Below are 21,353 nucleotides of genomic sequence, written 5' to 3'. Positions count from 1 at the left end.
GGTTTAGTCCCAATAGGACTAAAGATGGAAGGAAAATGGCAGTAGATTTTGCCCTCCCTTACTGTATCCAAAATAAAAAAAAAAAATTTGCCCTCAGTTCTACATTTTAAGTTAATTATTATTTCTGTCATTTAACATTTGCTGTGTTTGTAACAGATTCCAGCTAACAGTAGAAATGTTTGATTATATGGACTGTGAGCTTAAACTTGCTGAGGCTGGTAAGTAGATTTTCAGCACATACCTCATAATCCATTATTGTCTAGTCTGGAATAGAACATTATACTGAACACATTCTTGCCCCATGTATCATCCTGTTCATTGAGAGTACTTGTAGATTAGTACTGTCAGAGTTCATGATTTCCAGCTGTGACTCCACAGTGATTTAGCAGTTGAGCCTTATTTCAGAGCCTAAAAACTCTGTACCTTGACGATCCAGGAGATGTCAGAAACCCCTGCTCTGGTGCAGAGTTGCTCCAAAAGTTGCTAGTACATACTTTATTGAAATAGTTTGGTCTGCTACAGTCACTTTTCTTTGTCTTCCTGAGTCTTAACTTGGCTCTGATAGCACAGACAACTGGAGGGAAGGGCAAGAGGTATTTTCACTAAGAGAAAAATTGGATTTCTTATGTGCCTGTAAAATTATTTTCTTGGAATACTGTACAGGACACAGGCTGTCAGTCATAATGGATGGGGGTTATATGCTGCACGTTCAGTTGATTGAACACTGGCAAAGTAACTCAAAACTTTAAAGTGCTTATAAAGCCTAACCATTTTTTTACCTTAATGCCTTCCTTGCATAAGGTAAAAAGTGTTTAGGCATCAGCATTCCCCCTCCCCTCCTTGCCTGAGCCCTCATTCGATCCAGTGCTGTGCACATCTGCAGCTCTTCTCTCCCCTCACTTTCAGGTCTCACTGGGTTTGCTGGGGCACCGGGAGCCATTGGCTCCCAGTGCTGTCAATTAAAGCCAGTGACGAAGCAGCGGGGGCCAAGGCAGAGTCAATGGACGCAGCAGCAGGGCTCAGGAGCAAGCACGCACGAGTGCTCCCATGGGGCGTGGCTTCGCATGGGGGCACTGGACAGAGGAAGAAGGGGCCAGGAGCACTGGAGGGTGAGCCGAAAAGAGGAGGTAAGTATAGGCGTGTTTGTTAAAACATGCAACAATAAAATACCTTTACAGTCACTTTATCACTCCCTTATATAACCCTTCCCACTATGTGATCCTCATTTTTTTTGCTAGTGTGCATAGGTGATGGATGCATTTCTATGGAAGTGATGATTAGTGATCTTTTCCATCAAGTATTAATCTAAAATGCATCTGCCAAAACACATTCCAGCACAAGGTGTCCATTCTCAGGTCACTGCCCGACTGTACCCAGACCCCATGCAAAGATAGGAGCAGGGCTAGCCTGTAAATTGTGACTTAACGGGACCTGTCTCACAGGTGTCGCATCTGGGTACTTGCATCATGTGTGTCACTGGCGGGTGCTCTAAAGGTCCAAGGCAGTGGAGCAGCCCAGACTTTAAATATTTGGGGTTTGCCAAATCGAAGTCAGTGAAGAAACTGTGCAGTCCCACAGGACAGGGTGTGGTAAGGAGGTGCCTTCCCATTAAACATTGGCAGTCATGGGTCAGGCTCTGACCAAGTACCAGAGCGAGTGGATCAGGGCCTTGGATTCCCTGAAAATATTCTGTGTTCCCATGAAAGGTCTGACCCACATCTCTGGGAAGGCCTCATTGCACTCTCCTTATACCACCATCTTGCTGCTCCCTAAGTTGACAGGTGTTGCCGCAGGTGACATTCTGAGACTTCCTAGGGCTTATAGCGTATAAATGGGCATCATTTTCGCTTGGGCTTTCTACAGAAGGAAGTATTGGGCTGTGCACCCACTGACACATTTTGAAAATAGCAAGGTTATGCAGGGCTTCGCTCACACATCTGCAGTGTTCATTCACAGCGATCTGTGAATGAAAACTAAAAGTGCTGTCAGCTAGTGCAGCTGATGGCTTGCAGTTCTCAATGAACTGTGAGGGCGCTGGTGAGCACTAGTTCAGTCACAAGCCCTGCAGCTTGTAAACCGCCCATATCAGAGGTATAGGCTGAAAACTGCAGGGCTTGTCTGCAGGAGCCTGACATTGCACCCCTGATCCATTTCAGGCTCCTGTGAGAAAAAATATTAAATGCACATTTTTTTAATGTAAAAATATGTAAAAAATATATTTTTTATGATTAAGGTGAACTTAAGCTTTAATCCCAAGATCAACTCTGTCATTTTGCTGATCAAAAAACTTGCATAGATGTTTTGCATTGTAATAATAGTTCCTAAGAAAGATATGTTATTACTATCAGCATTTAATGTACAATTTATACGTGTTATAATAAACAATGATATGAGACAAATGTCACCGTAAATAACAACATTACAATAGTAACACTGACTTTACTTAATGCACTGAAAGATAACAACTGTAAGTTGTCTGTAGTTATATGTTGGAGGCAATGATAGAAGATTCATGCCTCCAGCCAGTAACTGGGCGTAACAGCGTAAAGAGTTATTTTTAAATTCTCCTTTGATGTTTTCCCTTTGTCGCAGTAATATATTGGCTGTATCTCCTTTCTTTGTGGTATTTGCAATGACACTTTAAAATTAATATTTCTGTAGACAAAGCAGTGCGGTTTTTTTTTCATAACAGAGTTAAAATGTTTACTTTTCTTTTTAGTAGCTTTTGCCAATTTCATTTCATTCAAGTGCTATTAAACCCAAAAGCAAACATTTATTATATTGCAGCTTACCAATTCTTAATGGCTGCATTCGTTTTCTCTTTTAGGGTTTCTTTCTTTTATTTTTAACCGGTGATCCAGCCAGTAAGTCTGTGTTGTTTTTCAATAGAACAAGCTGTCCTGTAAATGTATTAAGAATGTTAAGATCAATCATTTATCACTGACAGGTGTGCTAACAATTATCAGCTTTTGTTTATCTGAACAGAAAAAAATAAGTTACTGTAACTTGTGTAACTGCGGTGTTGGCTGGAATGTGACTTCAATTTGTTAGTGTAAATCTGCTAGTCCAGCCAACATCCCTTCCCCCAGATTGCCAATGTTGCTGTTCAAAGGTGCTCCTTGATCCAGTGTGTTACAGGCCAGGTGACCAGATGAAAACAGAGGATAAAATAAACGAATGTAGCCACCACATCTAATAATTGGTAAACTACAAAATATTACATTTTTGTTTTTGGGTTTAATGTCGCTTTTAATGTTATCTAATGGTGAAATCCCCTATTCTTTTATTTGTTCGTTAACAAATCGTTAAGGTTCATATGCTGTGTTCTGTCTCCAGGATCGCTGCCCTTGATCTGGATAATATAGCTTTCACTAAACTTCCTGTGCTATGACTATACAGTAGCCATTCTTTTGTTTTTCTGACCTTCCTGTCCCCTTGTGCCATTCACAAAATTCAAAACATTCTGTGAATTACCAAGGGGAGAGGAGGGTAGGGTAAACAACCAAATTGCTTGTGTTTAAGAGCTGCAGCTCTCATTCACAGCATTGGAAGTTTTTAGTGAAAGCTCCTCAAAAGACTTCGCTATTTTTTACAGAACACATTTTCATTGCACTTGTCAATGGCTTAGTGTACTTCAGTGTGAGTACCTTTATATAATGTATGCTGCATGAAGTAACATAGTCTTCCATGATCAGTTATCAGACAGCTGAACAGTGCCATTGCGGTCTCCCAGATGTCATCCGGACAATGTAAGCTGGCTCCTCTTATACAGGTGATTCAGGACTGCAGTCATCTTTATCACTACACCGTCAAGTTGATGTTCAAGTTGCACTCGTGTAAGTGGATTTGATGTCTCTTACACCCTGTAAAAAATGTTCTCATAATTTCTTCCTTCCTTCCTTCCTTGTTATTGTGAGTTTGGTAAAGAAGTTTAAAGCAAGAGCTGGTAGACTACATCAGCCATTGCCCCCTCCATATCGATGTGTTTACGAAGATTGTTCTGAATTTTAGGCTATATTCACCATATGATTGACTTTAGTAAATGTTGAGGCATTTACATTTCATATATGGTTTTTAAAGGGCAGCCAGCACAGGTAAATGGAATTTGACTTGCTCACGAGAATGCAAGCTCCAGGGCCTATATTTGAGAAGTTTTCTGGTATCAGAACATCTGATATGTACAAGGGTGTTTTGGATATAACACTGAGCAAATATTTAAAGCCGTGGAGCTTAAAAGAGAAGTATGTTTTTGGGTTTTTTTTTTTAGCTTTATCCTATCCCTGTGAGCTGCTAATACAAAAAAAATATTCTTTTGAGCCCTCTGAGAAGTGCACTCTTTCTGTTAAAATCAAGGTAAATAAAGGCTAAAGTCTCCTCAGGATTCTTATGCTGACAATTTTGTCTGAATCCAACTTTCCTTCTCTTCTGTTTTGATTAGGCTCTGGACTGTCTGCTCTCCCCCACTCCTCTCAAACAGCATCTATCTGCACACTATATAGCTGCCTGCTATGCTGCAGTTCTGAACTGTGAATTTCCCAGATAAAAAGGTCTGTGCTGCATAGCAGGCATCTACAGTTTGCAGATAGAGGCTGTCTGTAAAAGAATGGATCTGAGCTGTGTGTCATGTGATAGGAGGAGGGAGAGAGGAGCTGTGTGCTGCCTGTGTTCAGACTGTGTGCAGTATGGTGATGTGAGACGGAGCCCAATGGGCACAGCTTCCATGGAGGATGGAGGGGCACAACTGAAATGGGGGTTACAGCCCTCCCCAACACCTCCCTCTCGATCCAGCCATATCTATACTACTTATGTATTGTAAACTATGCACAGTGCCTGAACCAGTTTTCTGTTCAGTTGTGTGTGCCTTTGCCTGTTGCCAGTAGCGAGGGGACGGATAGCCAAAGTTTTAGCTATCCTCTCTAAACTTTCAAATAGCAAATTGACTGTTACAGGGACATAAATGATAGATTAAGTGCACCTGCTGGAAAATTTAAATGAGGGAGGAAAGAAATAACAGCCAATTCATGATTATGGGAGTATTTGTTAATTATTTAGCCTATCCCATACCTCTCCTTTAAATCAGTTACATTAGATTTTGACATGTTTTGCCAGTGCTATAGAGGACATCTTATATATGCACTGTTTGTTCTTATTTTATGCTAGGTCTGCCTCCAGATACATTACAGGGGCACAGAGACAGATTTCATGAGCAATTCCACAGGTGGGTATGACTGTTCCAACTCTACTGATAGTACTTTTATTTGACTGATATTATTTGGCCACATATACAGTCTTTTTTTTTTTTTGAATGGTCTAAATTATTAAATATAGTAAACATGCTTTTATTACATTAATACTTAAAGCAGCACTTTACTCATAACAACTTGATAAAAATAAGATTCTACATGAATAATTATGCTACCAAAATGAGTGTGTACTGTGAATTTCCTCCAGCATTGTTCCTGTTTCTTCTTGCTGGAGGCTGCCATTTTGCTGAAGCCCAGAGTCCCTGTGCAGCATTAAAGTAATTTTAAAGGCAAAAGGTTTTTCATCTTAATGCATTCTATGCATTAAGATAAAAAGCCGCCTGTGTGCAGACCATAGACCCCTAATTACTTACCTGAGGTCCCTCTCTATCCAGCGATGTTGTAGGAGTGTCTCGGCTGCCCGAAACTCCCCTCCTCATTAGCTGAAACAGCAGCGCAGCACCATCAGCTCTCTCTGCTGTCAAAGTCAGTCAGCCAATGAGGAGAGAAAGGGGCCCGGGGCGGGCCACGGCTCTGTGTCTGAATGGACACAGGGAGCTGTAGCTCAGCTTGGGTGCCCCCATAGCAAGCTGCTTGCTTTGGGTTGCACTTAACAGGAGTGAGGGCCCAAGAAGAGGAGGATCCAGGCTGCTCTGTGCAAAACCATTACACTGGGCAGGTAAGTATACCTTGGTTATTTGTAACTAAAAAAAAAGACTTTACAATCTCTTTAAATATTTAGGCTGTTAGGAAGTCGCCCTCTACATATTCGACACAGTACCTAAAAATAGAGAGCAACTGAGCATGTGCAGAGCTGGATGAGACAGTGTATTACTTTAAATGGTGTAGACACTTATTTTTAATGTTTTACATAGCTATACCTGCCAGACTGAAGTGATCTAGCTGGACTTAATTGTCTGCCTAACGTTCTACTTTAAGATTTATTATTATTATTATACGAGATTTATATAGCGCCAACAGTTTACGCAGCGGCTTACAATGTATAAGGGGGACAAAACAATTACAGTACAGTTCAATACAAAAGGTACAGGAGGGCCCTGCTTGTAGAGCTTACATTCTAAAGGGAGGGGGTGGTGGTACAAAAGGTAATAGCTGCAAAGAATGATTTGATGGGGGTGGCTCAGGGACAGTTATGTGGGTATGGGATAGGCTTCCCTGAATAAATTAGTTTTCAGGGATCTCCTAAAGGTGGACAGGGTAGGGGCTGATTGGACATACTGGGGCAGGGAATTCCAGAGGATGGGAGAGGCTCTGGAGAAGTCCTGAAGGCAAGCATGGGAGGAGGTAACAAGGGAGCTAGAGAGCAGGAGGTCCTGGGAGGAGCGGAGGGGGCGATTTGGGCGATATCTGCAGATGAGGTTGGTGATGTAGATGGGGGCGATGTTGTGAATGGCCTTGTATGTTATGGTTAGCATTTTGAATTTTACACGGTGGGGTAGGGGAAGCCAGTGAAGGGATTGGCAGAGAGGAGCAGCAGTCACGGATTAGTGAGGTGTATTAGTCTAGCAGCAGCATTCATAATAGACTGAAGGGGGAATAGCCTGCTTAAGGGTAGACCATTAAGGAGAGAGTTTCAGTAGTCGAGGCGGGAAATAATCAAGGAGTGAATAAGTTGCTTTGTGGTGTCATTAGTCAGGAAGGGTTGAATTCTGGAGATGTTGCGGAGGTTAAGGCGGCATGATTTAGCCAGTGATTGGATATGGGGGCTGAAGGAGAGGTCAGAGTCAAGGATTACACCCAGGACCCTGGCATGTGTGGTGGGACCAATGGTTGTGTTGTTGATATTAATGGTGAAGTCACAGGAGGGGGACCGTGAAGGAGGAAATATAACAAGCTCAGTTTTAGAAAGATTAAGTTTGAGGAAGTGGTGTGACATCCATACCGATATGTCATTCAGCAAGTTTGAGATCCGTGAGGAGATAGTGGGGGTGAGTTGAGGAGTGGAGAGATAGATCTGTGTGTCATCGGCATAGAGGTGGTATTGGAAGTCATGGGAGGTTATCAACTGGCCCAGGGAAGAGGTATAGAGTGAGAAAAGGAGAGGCCCAAGGACGGAGCCTTGGGGTACCCCAACAGAAAGAGGAAGGGAGCGGAGGAGATGGAGTTGTAAGTGACACTGAAAGTGCGCTGAGATAGGTAGGAGGAGAACCAGGATAAAGATGGTGATAATGTTTAAAGTCTTTACAAAGACAAAACGTTTTTTACCCTAATGCATGTTCCACTAGCTCTTCACTCACACCCCCAACCCCCACCTACCTTTGCCCCTAAATACCTGACTCCGCTCACGATCCACTGCTGTTCCCATCTGCAGCACCGCTCCCCAAACTTCCTGGTCTCACAGGAGCCAATGACAGCAGCGAGAGCAATAGGCTCCTGCTGCTGTCAGTCGAATACTGTAAGCTGAGAGCGAGGAACATGGCTGAGCCACACTGCATGTGTCTATGGTTGCACACAGTCTGGCTCGGGAGGGTTCCCCCACTGGTGCCCTCTCACTACATGGTTTTCTAAGGGGGCACTCATAAGAAGTAGGGGCGGAGAGTGCTGGCAGGGGACTTCCAAAACAGATGTAAGGGATCGTTCTGTGCCGTATCGTTGCACAGAGCAAGTAATTATGACCTTTTTTTATTTTAAATAAAACAAAGGCTTGCCTTTTTTAGTATCATTTTTAAATTATTACAGTTATGACCGTTCACCTTCTGTTAGGTTCTTGTGTATATTTTAGTTTTTGGTAAATGCAAGCAAGTTAAACTTGCTAGCAGTTTATCTCCCTGCTTTACGGTTGAGAGAGAGAGATCTGCACTTCAATTCCTGGGTCTTCACTCTTGAGAGAGACCATGCACCCAAAGGGTACAGAACATGCAAGGAGGGTGGGCACACCCAAAATTCTCAGGTGAAGAAGAACAGAGAAATTATGGCATGGAAATTTTAAAGCGAATCATAGACATGTAAGAAGCCAGTGGCTAAATTGGCCTGCCAGGCTCCACGTAATGATAATAAAGCATTGCCCTGGCTGTTGGCTGGACTTATACTTTAAAAATACTTTCTTCAGCTCACCAGTTGAAATAATTTCTATGTATTCAACTTTGGGAAAGGCATTAACCATATAGTATCACTATTTCTCCTTTTCCCACAGCTTGAAAAACTTCTTAAAACGAGCATCTGACATGTTATACTTCAAACGACTTATTCAGATACCACGCCTTCCTGATGTAAGTCTAATGACCACTTGTTTCACATAATTGTACTTGTGGTTTTTGTTGGGCAGGTTGACCCAGTATTTACTGCTATGAACTTGTTCAGCATGTGATGAGCACATTTAAGGTTGTCAGCGAGCTGGCTGGGTTTTACGTTTAAAGTGGAAGTCGAGGCAAACGTCATCTGTAGCAAATTGTACCCCTAAAGAATATGCCTTTTATGACTGCACTGCTGTTAGACCCCTTTCACACCAAGGCGTTTTTGCAGCATTTTAGTGCTAAAAATAAAGCTATTAAAACGCTCATAAAACGCTAATAAAACGCTCCCCATGCATCTCAATGGACCCTTTCACACTGAGGCGTTGCGCTGGCGGGGTGTTGAGAAAAGTCCTGCAAGCAGAATCTTTGGAGCAGCTTTTGGGCGTTGAAAAAAGCGCTTCAAAACCGCCCCTCTCCATTGAAATGAATTGAAAACGCTGTAAAAACGCCTGAATAGCACCTATAATCCGCCCTGAGCTGTAGAAAATTCACATGATCTCACAAAAAGGTAAACATGCAAGCAGAAAGAGATCTACAACAACAGGACTGAACTTGTGGGAAGGTCAGAATGATTAAACAGACCATCAAAGTGCCAAAAAAACAAAATTAAAGTGCCAAAAAAAAAGAATTAATCCCAGAAAAAATAAGATTTGAAGTAAAACAAGACACTGCTTGTTACTTTACAAGACACTGCTTGTTTTACATGATCTCACAAAGGATAAACATGCAAGCAGAAAGATAGCATCAATAACACATGCTTCAATAACGCTTGAAAAACGCTGTTAAAACACCTGCAGCGTTGCGTTAATTTTACCGCTAACCCCCCTAAAACGCTGTAAAAACGCGGTAATAACGCTAAGGCGTTTTAGGGCGTCTTTGAAGCGCCTTGGTGTGAAAGGGGTCTTAGCTTAAACCTTCTTGATTATGGGAAATACATTTTAATGCAAACTGAGAAACCGGTTCTGCAGCTGCAGACTTATCACTGCAGCAAAGTGGCAGAAATGATGTTGCTTCTAGAGTCACTACAGCTCTTTGTTGTCTAATCCTGGTACCCCTGCAGGACAGCATAACAATGGCCCTGATTTCTGTTTTCTGCACTGCAGTTAAAGCAAACAGCCAGACTTAAGATTTTACATGTATAACAAGAATGTGTTAGTACACTTCTTACAAAGCAATCCATAATAATGTGTACCTTTTTTAGCGTAAATAGAAGCAGCAGCACAGTTCTGCATTTTACAGCACCTACATACCTTTCTGTCTTCTAGCCACTCTGAGAACGTACATGATCAGAAGTATATGCTTCTTCCACTCTTATTTTTGTACTTGTGGTATTATTCAGTATATTCTTGATATTTATTGTAAGGTATTTTTCTGTTGTCCCTTGTATATAAAAATCTGGTAGAAATGTCATTTTGTTTTCATGTAAATAGAACCCACCCAACTTTTTGAGAGCCTCAGCACTAGAAGAACACGTGAAGCCTGTGGTGGTAATGGCCAATGAAGTTCCAGAGGAGGAAGAACCGCCACAAACTGAATCTCTGATTGAGATCAGCAATGCCCAGCCAGTGGAACAGCAGGTGAATACAGTTTTATTGTGGGTTTTCCACTTGTGATGGACTTATATTAAAATGTCCTTCTGCAGTTTTGATTATTTGTTCTCAGATCGTTGATTAAAGTTAGCGCAAAAAAAAAACAGTGGCATCGTTGGTATTCTTAGCATTCAGATGAAAAATATTCCAAAGTGTAGCGATTGAACAGATAGGAATGTGTGTATTGAATGCTCTATTTATTGGCAGCAGAGATTTTGAAGTGAGCTTGAAAATGCCTCTAACCCATCTGGAACCTCTTTTTTTTGTTTTTGTTTGGGGGGGAGATTCATGGTGGTTGATCTCTCGGCTACAGCAAGCACATGAGAGAGAGATATTTCTGCATAGGTATAGAACACCTTAAAAGCCCATTCAGAATTTTGCTGGCCTGTTTTAGTGCTTTAATGTGTGTTGCATTAAGGCATCCCATTCATTATGAATGAACCAGAAAATGCATATATTGCTTATTTTAATCGTACCGTATAGGACACAGGACTTGTATTCTTAGACCATGGGTTATATACAGCTTCACGTGACTGGACGCTACAAACACTTGCTAGAACAAGTCATTTAATTTTGCCCACTCAGTGAAATTCAATTTTTTGCTAGTGTCCTTAGGTCATGCACTTTTCTCCTCTAGAGAATTTTTTTATTTTTTTTTTATTTTTACATTAAATTTTTTTCTCTCAAATGTTTATCAAAATCTACCTGCTTACTACCCTGGGCATCCTAACAGTTTTCCAAATCGGTTGTCCTCGACGTGTACCTTGGTGAATATAACTGGGCTTCACTGTGTGGAGCCAGCCTGTAATCTCTGCTTTGAGCACTGCATTCTACGTTGTGCGCTCACTTGGAATGCAATGCGTGTAGTTTACCATAGGGTGCTTTACACATGCAGGGCCATGGTCCATTTCTATGGTTCCTAGATTCTGAAGACCCCTTTTTGGGATATGCACACCATAATGGTCAAAGTCTGAAACTCTCTAATAGAACTAACAACCTGGATGAGGTAGGACAGGGATTTCCCTGTGTGTTTGTTAGTTTTTCTGGTTTCTTTTTACTATCCTGACTTGACCTCCAGAAAGTTTTACCCCCTTCATGACCAGGCCATTTTTTGCTATTCAGCACTGTGCTGCTTTAACTAGTAATTGTGCAGTCATGCAACATTATGCGCAAAGTAAATTTTATATAATTTTGACCACCACTGTTTTTTTTTTCTTTTTTTGCGATATAAACAAAAAATACCAATAACTGTAAATTAAATGGTTTCTGTGAAAGTTCTAACATCTACAAACTGATTTTATATATATATATATTGATCAATCCTTGTGGTCTATCATTTCTTGAGGCATTTAAAATGCCAGAAAAGGACAACCCCCCCCCCATGACCTCTTTTTGGAAAGTAGACAGTCCAAGGTATTTAGCAATAGACATGGCAAGTTTTTGAAGTCTGTAATATTTTTTCTCACACTTTTTTTGGAAACTAAAGAAATGAAATAAACCAATTTTCACAATTGTTTTCTTTTTTATGTACTGTCACCAGTGCAGTACAGCATCATCATATGGTGTAGTGGTGATCAGGAATACTGACTGGTGACCATATGTAAAAAAAAAAAAAAAAAAAAAAAAGATTTTTGTTATATTTTTATTCTAATTTTATTTTATTTTTCCTTTTCTTTACATTTTTTTTTTTTTTTGTAACATTCATCAGAGTAGTTCAGTATACTGTATTATACTACTCTGGGTTGTTTTTTTTACAGTTCTGGCATATAAATAATCACTGTATAAGCAATAGTTTTAGCTGTCATTAATGGGTTAACGTTCATGGACAGCTTGTCTTTGGTTGTGATCTGTGATTGGCTACAGCTAATCGCATTGTACATGTGGCCAGGTACCATGTGATTGCTATGGGCCAATCGCAGCCGTAAACTGGAAATTCATTAGCCACTTAAGCTCTGGAAGATTTTACCCCTTCCCCCTTCATGACCAATCCAATTGGCACTGTGAAAATTGATTAATCCTGATGTACTGACGACCAATCTAATTTCTTGAGGCCCTTAAAATGTCAGGACAGTGCAAATACCCCCCAAATACCCCCCAAATTACCCCTTTTTGAAAACTAGACAGTCTGAGGTAGTAGGCATGACAAGTTTATTGGAGTTTTTTTTTTTTTACATACTATCACCAGCGCAGTAGAGCATCATGATATGACTGGTGTGGCGGTGATCAGGGACACGGACTGGTGACAGCTTGTTAAACTAAAAATAAAATGTAACCTTTTCTTTTATTCAATATTTAAAATTATTTAATTTTTTTTACTGTTATTTTTTTACTATTTAAAAAAAAATACTTTCATCACAGTAGTTCATTGTTACTATAGTAAGATTGTACTACTCTGAGGGGGTGATCAAGGATTTTTTTTTTTAACTTTGCTGGTACAATGAAGATTATTGTACCAGCAATGCTTTGAACTGTCATGAATGGGCTGACCGCTGTGAGTACTAGTGATCTCTGATTGGCTACAGTTAATCACATAGTACAGGGTGCTGTGATTGTCTCAGGTACCAAGTGATAGCTGTGGGCTAATCACAGCTCACTAGTAAAGGAAGCAAAGCTGTTATGAATCATATTGATGCAGGTTGCTTTGTTGACGTAATCGTGATCGCATAGCAATCACATGATCACCGGACCCAAAGTACAGTGATTCACATTTCACTGTGTCCGGTGAACACATGGGGGACGCGGCAAGTGGTTAACACCTGCTGGAAGACATCTTTCTGCATGCCTGATCTGTTGAGAATACCTACAGAGTGTTACTGCTTTCCTGCTGCCATCTTCTGCAGAAAGAGAGCCAAAGGTACACAGTCAGCACATGGGTGATACTGGTTTCTATATTCAAGCATGAAGAACCCAATCGAGAGCCGTGAGTATCCCACTGGGGATCCCCCCACAGCCCAAGCCAGAAATGTTATTCCCCAAGAAAAGGATGCTTCCCTAAAGCACCGCATGAGGACCCTCAGGTCAAAATGGTACCCCTCAGCTTGCTCCTGCATGAAGATTTTGGGCTTGATGGGAACCTTCTTTATTTCCCTTTGCCCAGTTTCACTCAACTTCAATCTGGCATACTCACAATGTGTAACGAGAATTCAATCCTTGGACTGCTGATTGCTTCTGTTCAGCCAGATAAAACTCTCAATGACTTGGTTCGGTCCTCACCTTTTGGATACTGGAAGGTGACAACAGATGCCAGCCTTATAGGCTAGAGTTGACCTTACGAAAAAGGAAAAACAAACTGCACCAAGGTCAAAAGAAAATTGCAAAAATTATGTGCCAAATCCCAATGGTTAAGTGAAATACCATATATGCAAAACAGCAATTCTCCTGCACAACATAAATACAGTAATCAAATTGGAAAACATAAAATCGCGCTAAACATATAAAAATATATATAAATTAAAAGTGCTCTCATGCACCAATTAGATGGCAAAAAGCAGGTCATATAATTGGTTTTCTAAGACCCTATATTGAACAAAGGAAATATGCAAATCATAAATTACCAAACACCTAAACAGTTAATGTAATAAAGATATAGAACATGTCCATATATAGCAAAGTGAATGGGCCAGATGAAATGATGTCCAAAGGCCCACACAGTGATAACACCCGTGAAGTAGAACAATGATAAGTGTCCATCCATAAAAAGTATATTCTTCACAGTTGAATGAAGGACTAGTGCGGAAATCCACCACCAAAATATAAGGGGTTACTGCTTACCGGAAGCCCGTGATCCCCCATTACAGAGGATCAAGAGAAGCCTGTATATAATAAGCCCTTCAGAACGTGTCAGGTGCACCAACTGTCCTCGGTGTATTGGGGTGATAAAAGGATCTCCAGAACCGCTCAAGGGCCCTCATAACATTTCAACACTCCTCATTTCATTCCAAACTCATGAATGGATGTATATAGCATGGAAAGATAAAAAGTGCTCCATAGTGTAAAACTTTCAAGTTTATTGAGTATAAAAACAGTATTGCACTTACATAAGCAAGCAGAAAAAAGCGCTTTGGTGTCTGGTGCGCCGGCCGGTAGCACACAGACCAACCCGTCCTTCTGGACTGTGTGGGCCTTTGGACATCATTTCATCTGGCCCAGTCACTTTGCTATATATGGACATGTTCTATATCTTTATTACGTTAACTGTTTAGGTGTTTGGGAATTTATGATTTGCATATTTCCTTTGTTCAATATAGAGTCTTAGAAAACCAATTATATGATCTGCTTTTGCCATCTAATTGGTGCATGAGAGTACTTTTACTTATATATATATATTTTTATATGTTTAGAGTTGACTTTACCATTCCCTGACTGTCCAGGGAGACCTGGTCCTTGTTGGAGTTGGAACTGAGAGCCATCAGATTATCTCTACAACACAGGTCACCCAGTCAGAGAACAGTTAGACAGTACCACAGCAATGGCCACATAAACTATCAAGGGGGTGCCAAGAAGCCAGGCTGTCCTAAGCGAAAAACAAGCCTTTCTAGAAAATGCCTAGGCCCGGAGGAGTGGTCTCTGCACCCATTGTCAATGGAACCACTCCTGTAAAGTTAATGGAATCGCTCCTAAAAGGACTCAATCACTTAAAAGCACAACTTGCTAGACCCAAAGCAGCATGGCTTTACTGAGGGCAGATTATGTCAGGCTAATCTGATTTAATTCTTTGACTATATTACTAATGTTTTGGACTGGGGTGGTGCTGTGGACATAGCATATCTTGATTTCGGAAAGGCGTTTGATACAGTTCCACATAATCTAATACAAAAGTTGTGCAAACTAGGACTTAACCCTTGGTTGGTTCAGTGCAGTTGGCTACAGGATGCATACCAGAGTGCGGTTGTAAATGGGGTTCATTTAGAAGAGAGAGCAGTCACTAGTGGTGTACCACAAAGCTCTGTACTAGTTCCTGTTTTATTTAATCTGTAAGTGATATAACTAAAGGTTTTTTGGGTAATTTATGCATTTTTGCTGATGACACAAAGGTGTGTAATAAAATTGATATCCCTGGCGCTATGTAGCATACAGTGAGGGGAAAAAACGTTTGCCCACTGACAAAGAAATGATCAGTCTATAATTTTAATGGTAGGTTTATTTTAACAGTCAGAGACAGAATAACAAAAATATCCAGAAAAACGCATTTCAAAAAAGTTATAAATTGATATGCATTTTTAATGAGTGAAATAAGTATTTGATCCCATATCCCACATGATATACAGGTAATGAGCTGAGATTAGGAGCAGTCTTACAGGTAGTGTTTCTAATCTCCGCTTGTTAGCTTTATAAAAGTCACCTATCCATAGAACCAATCAATCAGATTCCAATCTCTCTACCATGGCCAAGACCAAAGAGCTGTCCAAGGATGTCAGGGAAAAGATTGTAGACCTACACAAGGCTGGAATGGGCTACAAGACCATTGCCAAGCAGCTTGGTGAGAGGGTGACAACAGTTGGTGCGAGTATTCGCAAATGGAAGAAACACAAAATAAAGTTCAATCTCCCTCGGTCTGGGGCTCCAAGGCAGCTGGGACCATAGTTGCCTCGAAAACAATTGGAAATACACTACACCACGAAGGACTGAAATCCTGCACTCCCGCAAGGTCCCCTGCTCAAAAAAGCACATGTACAGACCCGTCTAGTGAACATCTGAATGATTCAGAGGAGAACTGGGTGAAAGTGTTGTGGTCAGACAAAAACAAAAATCAAGATCTTTGGCATCAACTCAACTCGCTGTCTTTGGAGGAGGTGGAATGCTGCCTATGACCCAAAGAACACCATCCCCACCGTCAATATGTAGGTGGAAACATCATGCTTTGGGGATGTTTTTCTGCTAAGAGGACAGGACAATTTCGCCGCATCAAAGGGGCAATGGATGGGGCCATGTACTATCAAATCTTGGGTGAGAACCTACTTCCCTCAGACAGGGTATTGAAAATGGGTCATGGATGGGTATTCCAGCATGACAATGACTCAAAACACACGGCCAAGGCAACAAAGGAGTGGCTCAAGAAGAAGCACATTAAGGTCCTGGAGCGGCCTAGCCAGTCCAGACCTTAATCCCATAGAAAATATGAAGAGGGGCCTGAAGGTTTGAGTTACCAAACGTCAGCCTCAAAACCTTAATGACTTTGAGAGGATTTGCAATGAGGAGTGGGACAAAATCCATCCTGAGATGTGTGCAAACCTGGTGGCCAACTACAAGAAACGTCTGACTTCTGTGATTGCCAACAATGGTTTTGCCACCAAGTACGAAGTCATGTTGTGTGAAGGGGTCAAATAATTATTTCACTCATTAAAATGCAAATCCATTTATAACTTTATTGAAATGTGTTTTTCTGGATTTTTTTGTTGTTCTGCCTCTCTCACTGTTAAAATAAACCTACCATTAAAATTATAGACTGATTATTTCTTTGTCAGTGGGCAAACATACAAAATCAGCAAGAGATCAAATACTTTTTTCACTCACTGGAGAACATGATTTGGCATTGCGTGAAGATTGGTCAAAGCAGTGGAAACTGCAGTTCAATGTTTCTAAATGTAAAATAATGCACCTAGGAAAAAATAATACCCTGACAGATTACAGTATTGGGGGTACAGGTTTGGCCAGCACCACAGAGGAAAAAAGATTTGCTCATTTGCAAACAGTGTGACCAGGCAGTTGGAAAAGCGAATAGAATTCCAGGATGCACCACTAACGGGGTCACCAGCAGAAGGATGTCCTGATTCTACTATATAGATCTCCTTTTTTTATAATCCTACAAAGATTTTTATTGAAAATGCAGCAGCATACATTACCAACAGTACTTAACAGTGTAAGTTACAGCGGAAACACACCCGCCACTGAGATCAAATCCAGAAAAATCTTAAACACAATATTACTTTACCAAAGACAATTTTCAAAAAAAGATAAACCAAAGCCACACCAAACCATCACAGAGAACTAACTGTCACCTCTCGAATTTGCTATCATTCTACCTTGCATAGATGAACCAAACTAACCATCATTGAGCCTAAGCAGCCTATGGTCAAATCTACCGGTGCAAGCCCCTAAACATCCAACCACAGTGCCCATAACCTCTCAAATTTTTACGCATTACCCCAATGTTGGTAGATATATTTTTCCATTCTTAACAGCTCATCTATATTTTGAACCCATTCAAGTGGGGGAGGGGGGGGGTCGTTCGACTTCCAATGTATCATGATGATCAGCTTTTGTGCCTGGAACAAGGCTCTAAGTACCGTATATACTCGAGTATAAGTCGAGGCCCTAATTTACCACAAAAAAAAATGGGAAAAACTTATTGACTCGAGTATAAGACTAGGGTGGGAAATGCAGCAGCTACTGGTAAATAAAAAAAAAAAAATAGATACCAATAACGTTTTTGAATATTTATTTCAAAGAAAAACAGTAAACTAGCTCTGTAAGTGGAAAAGAGGGTCAATAAAAACTATATGGTATCAACAATAACTTTTAAAAGTACAAAAACCTTAGCTCAATCAGCAACGAAGCTAAAACACAAGAGTTAAAATCCTTCAAAACTGGATTCCTCCTCATCATCTGTATGTCCAAACAAAGCTTCAGCATTAGCTGGTGTGAGGTTATCAGCATAGACCTTGTCATCATCACCGAGTTCGCAGTCATCACCGTCACTGCTGTCGTTCTCAAACAAAGCGCTGTCTTCACTGCCATCCATAGCATTACTAAGGCCACATTTCTTGAAGGCGCGTTGCACCATGTCCTCCGGAATCTCTTCCCATGCATCACGAACCCACGTTGTTATCAATTCTGTGTCGGGCTTCATGAGATTTCCACCTTTTGTCAGTCGAGCTTGACCAGATGACATCCATTCATGCCACTACTTTCGCACGCGGTCTTTGAAAGGTTTATTTAAACACACATCTAGCGGCTGCAATACAGGTGTAAGCCCACCTGGAATAACGGGCAAAGTAACTTGAGAAGATTTTGCCAATTTTTTTATGTCATCAGACGTGTGGGCTCTGAACATATCCCGAACTAGCAATGATGGTTTTTTCTTTAAGGCTGCTCCTGGTCGGCCATTTTTTTGTTCCGTCTTCATCCATCCAGCCTTTAATATGTGCGCGCACTGTAATTCGTGCTGGGAATTTAACATTTTTAGGCAAGGTCTTTCTTTTAAAATTAATGACAGGCCGCAGTTTGGTTCCATTAGCCAAACATGACAGAACGACTGTGCAATGGTTTTTTTCATTTCCTGTGGTTCTGAGAAAAATAGTTTTGGCTCCCAAACTTGCCACAGTTCTGTTGCTTGGAAGATCAAAGGTCATAGGTGTTTCATCCATAATTCCAATATCTCCCAGGTCATAGTTATGGATCCTTCTTTGTTTTATGATGAATGAATGGAATGACATCACTTTTTCATCAAGGTCTTTTGGCAGCTTCTGTGAAATCTTTGTTCTTTGCCGTAAACATAGGACAAACCTATTCATGAAACGGGTACACCATCCTGCTGATGCAACAACATTTTCAATGCCTGGTGCTTTTAATTTGTAATCTTTAGCCATTTGAAGGGCACGTAAGCGAATTCCCATGCGTGTTACGCAGTAACCATTTTGACGACACTCCATAACCCATTTATGCAATTCAGTCTCTAGAGCCCCATATGAAGTTGTTAAACCACTTCAAGCTTTTTTATCCTTTGGAATCTTTTCCAAGTCAGCTTTCATTTTCCGCCAGTCCCTCACTAGTTTTTCACTAACACAAAATTCCCTACAGTTATTGCTTTCTTCTGCTCTTGACACAACCTTAAGTTTGAAACCAGCTTCGTATGAACTGCGTTTTTGTTTTGGTCCAAGATTACCGATAGACGTATTGGGATCCATTTCTAACAGGATAAAAAAAAAGACTTGTATAGTTTGAGGCCTAATGCAGGCTGATGATATTACAGAATGTGATGACATGACTGTTTGCATAGAGCAGCCTGTGTTAGGGCTCATAATATACATTCTACCAGTGCCCATGAAATGCAGCTTGCCAGTGCCCATGAAATGCAGATTGCCAGTGCCCATTATATACAGCCTTCCAGTGTCCATTATGCCGGTATATAGCCTGCCAGTGTCCATTATATACAGCCTGCCAGTGTCCATTATATACAGCCTGCCAGTGTCCATTATATACAGTCTGCCAGTGTCCATTATATACAGCCTGCCAGTGTCCATTATATACAGCCTGCCAGTGTCCATTATATACAGCCTGCCAGTGTCCATTATACCGGTATATAGCCTGCCAGTGCCCATTATACCGGTATATAGCCTGCCAGTGCCCATTATACCGGTATATAGCCTGCCAGTGCCCATTATACCGGTATATAGCCTGCCAGTGCCCATTATACCGGTATATAGCCTGCCAGTGCCCATTATATATATGGTAGCCATTGTAAATGTCACACAATCTGGTCTATATATAAAACATAAGATCACATAACATATGGTTCTGGTACTGTATATGGTACTGGAGTGGAGTACTGTTATTTCACTCACCGCATGTGAAATCGCGCTGTGTCAGATGCAGCCGCCGCGGTAGTGATGTCCCGCCTCCTTTGACATACGGCACAGTGATTCCGGGCCATTCACGAGCGCCACCCAGCGGCACGGCCCCGCCCCCTTTTCTCCTCCATTTCGTGCATTTCTTATTCACTGACTCGAGTAGAAGTCGAGGTGGCTTTTTTTCAGCCCAAAAAATGGGCTGAAAAATTCGACTTATATTCGAGTATATACGGTATATCCTCGCTGGTGTGCATTTCCCATATACCGTACGGGAAATGCACACCAGTATCGTACTCTTCCAATATACCCAATAAACAAGCCTTTGGGTCTAAGGGAAGGGTCACCTGAGTTGACTCTATTCACCACCGCCGCCCAGTAGGAATGCAGTTTCGGACAATGCCACAAAAGGTTACACCTTGTACAGGTAGATTGTGTTTGTAGGCCCATCAAGTGTAGTCTGTGAGGAGTAAAATACACCCTCAGAAGGATATACAGTTTAGCTAGCCTTTGCGATACATTTAATTCGCAAGTGACCACAGCCTGAAAGGCCTCCTCCCATTGTTCACCTTCCAGTTGGCCAACATCACGTTGCCAACGTTCCATCACTCTCAGGGGATGTCGCCTCAGGTAAGACTGTAGAAGCATGGCCTTTGGATGAGACGGCATCCCTAATGAGACTGAACAACGAAGTTGGAGATAGGTGCCATTTCGAGGATTCACTCTGTGCCTTAACCGTGTGTTGCAGCTGCATATAATAAAAATGCATAGAGGGTGGTATGTTTAACTTATTCTGCAACGCAGCAAATGTCAGAAGTACCCCATTATGGGATATTTAAGATGCGTTACCCCATATTCTGTCCACTTAGCATTGCTCTGCAATTTTGCCAGCTTCATATAAGTATCATTAAGCCATATGGGACTATATTCCGTATAGCCTGTTACCTTCTGAAGGTATTTGGTCTTGTTCCAGACCTTCTCAATGAGGTTATAGGTTGGGTAACGTTTGTGCGGTAATCCGAAAGCCTGCGCTTCAAGAGCCTGTGAAATGGAACCTCTATGGGTGGTGTGAGATATCACCACTGTGGAGGAGTTGGGCTCAGTGCCATCCACCTCATTCCCCCTGCAGATGGTGCCTATAAGGTGTTGTAGCTGAGCCACTAAATAATACAACCATGGGTTGGGCAAAGCAAACCTGTATCTTTGGGCCTTTGTAAATGTTCTAGCTTGATTCTGGGAAAACCATCCTTCCAAATTGGGGTACGGAAAAGTGTGTTGACTATTCTAAAGATTTTTAATGGGATCACCATTAAAGTGTTATGCAGGAAGTAAAGTAAGTGCGGCATAAGAATCATTTTGATTAGATTTATCCATCCTGCCACTGATAAATTGAGGGAGTTCCATGTTTTAATGTGATCCCCAAAGCGCTGAAGAAGGGGAGAAATATTCAGGTGACAAAAGTCTCGGTGATGCGATGCTACCTGGACCCCCAAGTACTTCAATGAGGATGCAATCGGTACGGGGCATGCCGGTGTTTGTGTCTCATTTCCATCCAATAACATCAGAGCAGATTTTACCAATTTATTGAGAAACCACCAAATTCTATAATAGCGGCCATGGCTTCCCATACGGAAGGTATCTGTGTCACCTAGCACCGTGTCATCGGCATATAGCATCATGTTTTCCTGTATGTTCCTGTAG

General features: G+C 41.4%; 1 protein-coding gene across 2 annotated transcripts in view; it reads left to right on the top strand.

Annotated features, from left to right (window-relative positions):
* Positions 1–21,353, top strand: part of HIP1R (huntingtin interacting protein 1 related) — a 244,671-nt gene that overhangs the window by 107,508 nt on the left and 115,810 nt on the right. The window contains exons 7-11 of one of the 2 annotated variants that reach the window (XM_073627456.1): positions 157–218; positions 3,696–3,836; positions 5,161–5,218; positions 8,398–8,473; positions 9,928–10,074. In XM_073627456.1, coding sequence (XP_073483557.1) covers positions 157–218; positions 3,696–3,836; positions 5,161–5,218; positions 8,398–8,473; positions 9,928–10,074 — 484 coding nt within the window. The remainder of the gene's footprint in view (positions 1–156; positions 219–3,695; positions 3,837–5,160; positions 5,219–8,397; positions 8,474–9,927; positions 10,075–21,353) is intronic. The other variant, XM_073627465.1, reaches the window with a different exon arrangement.

The sequence above is a fragment of the Aquarana catesbeiana genome, linkage group LG01, assembly GCF_042186555.1.
Source record: "Aquarana catesbeiana isolate 2022-GZ linkage group LG01, ASM4218655v1, whole genome shotgun sequence".
NCBI lineage: Eukaryota > Metazoa > Chordata > Amphibia > Anura > Ranidae > Aquarana > Aquarana catesbeiana.
This window is presented reverse-complemented; position numbering and strand designations above follow the sequence as displayed.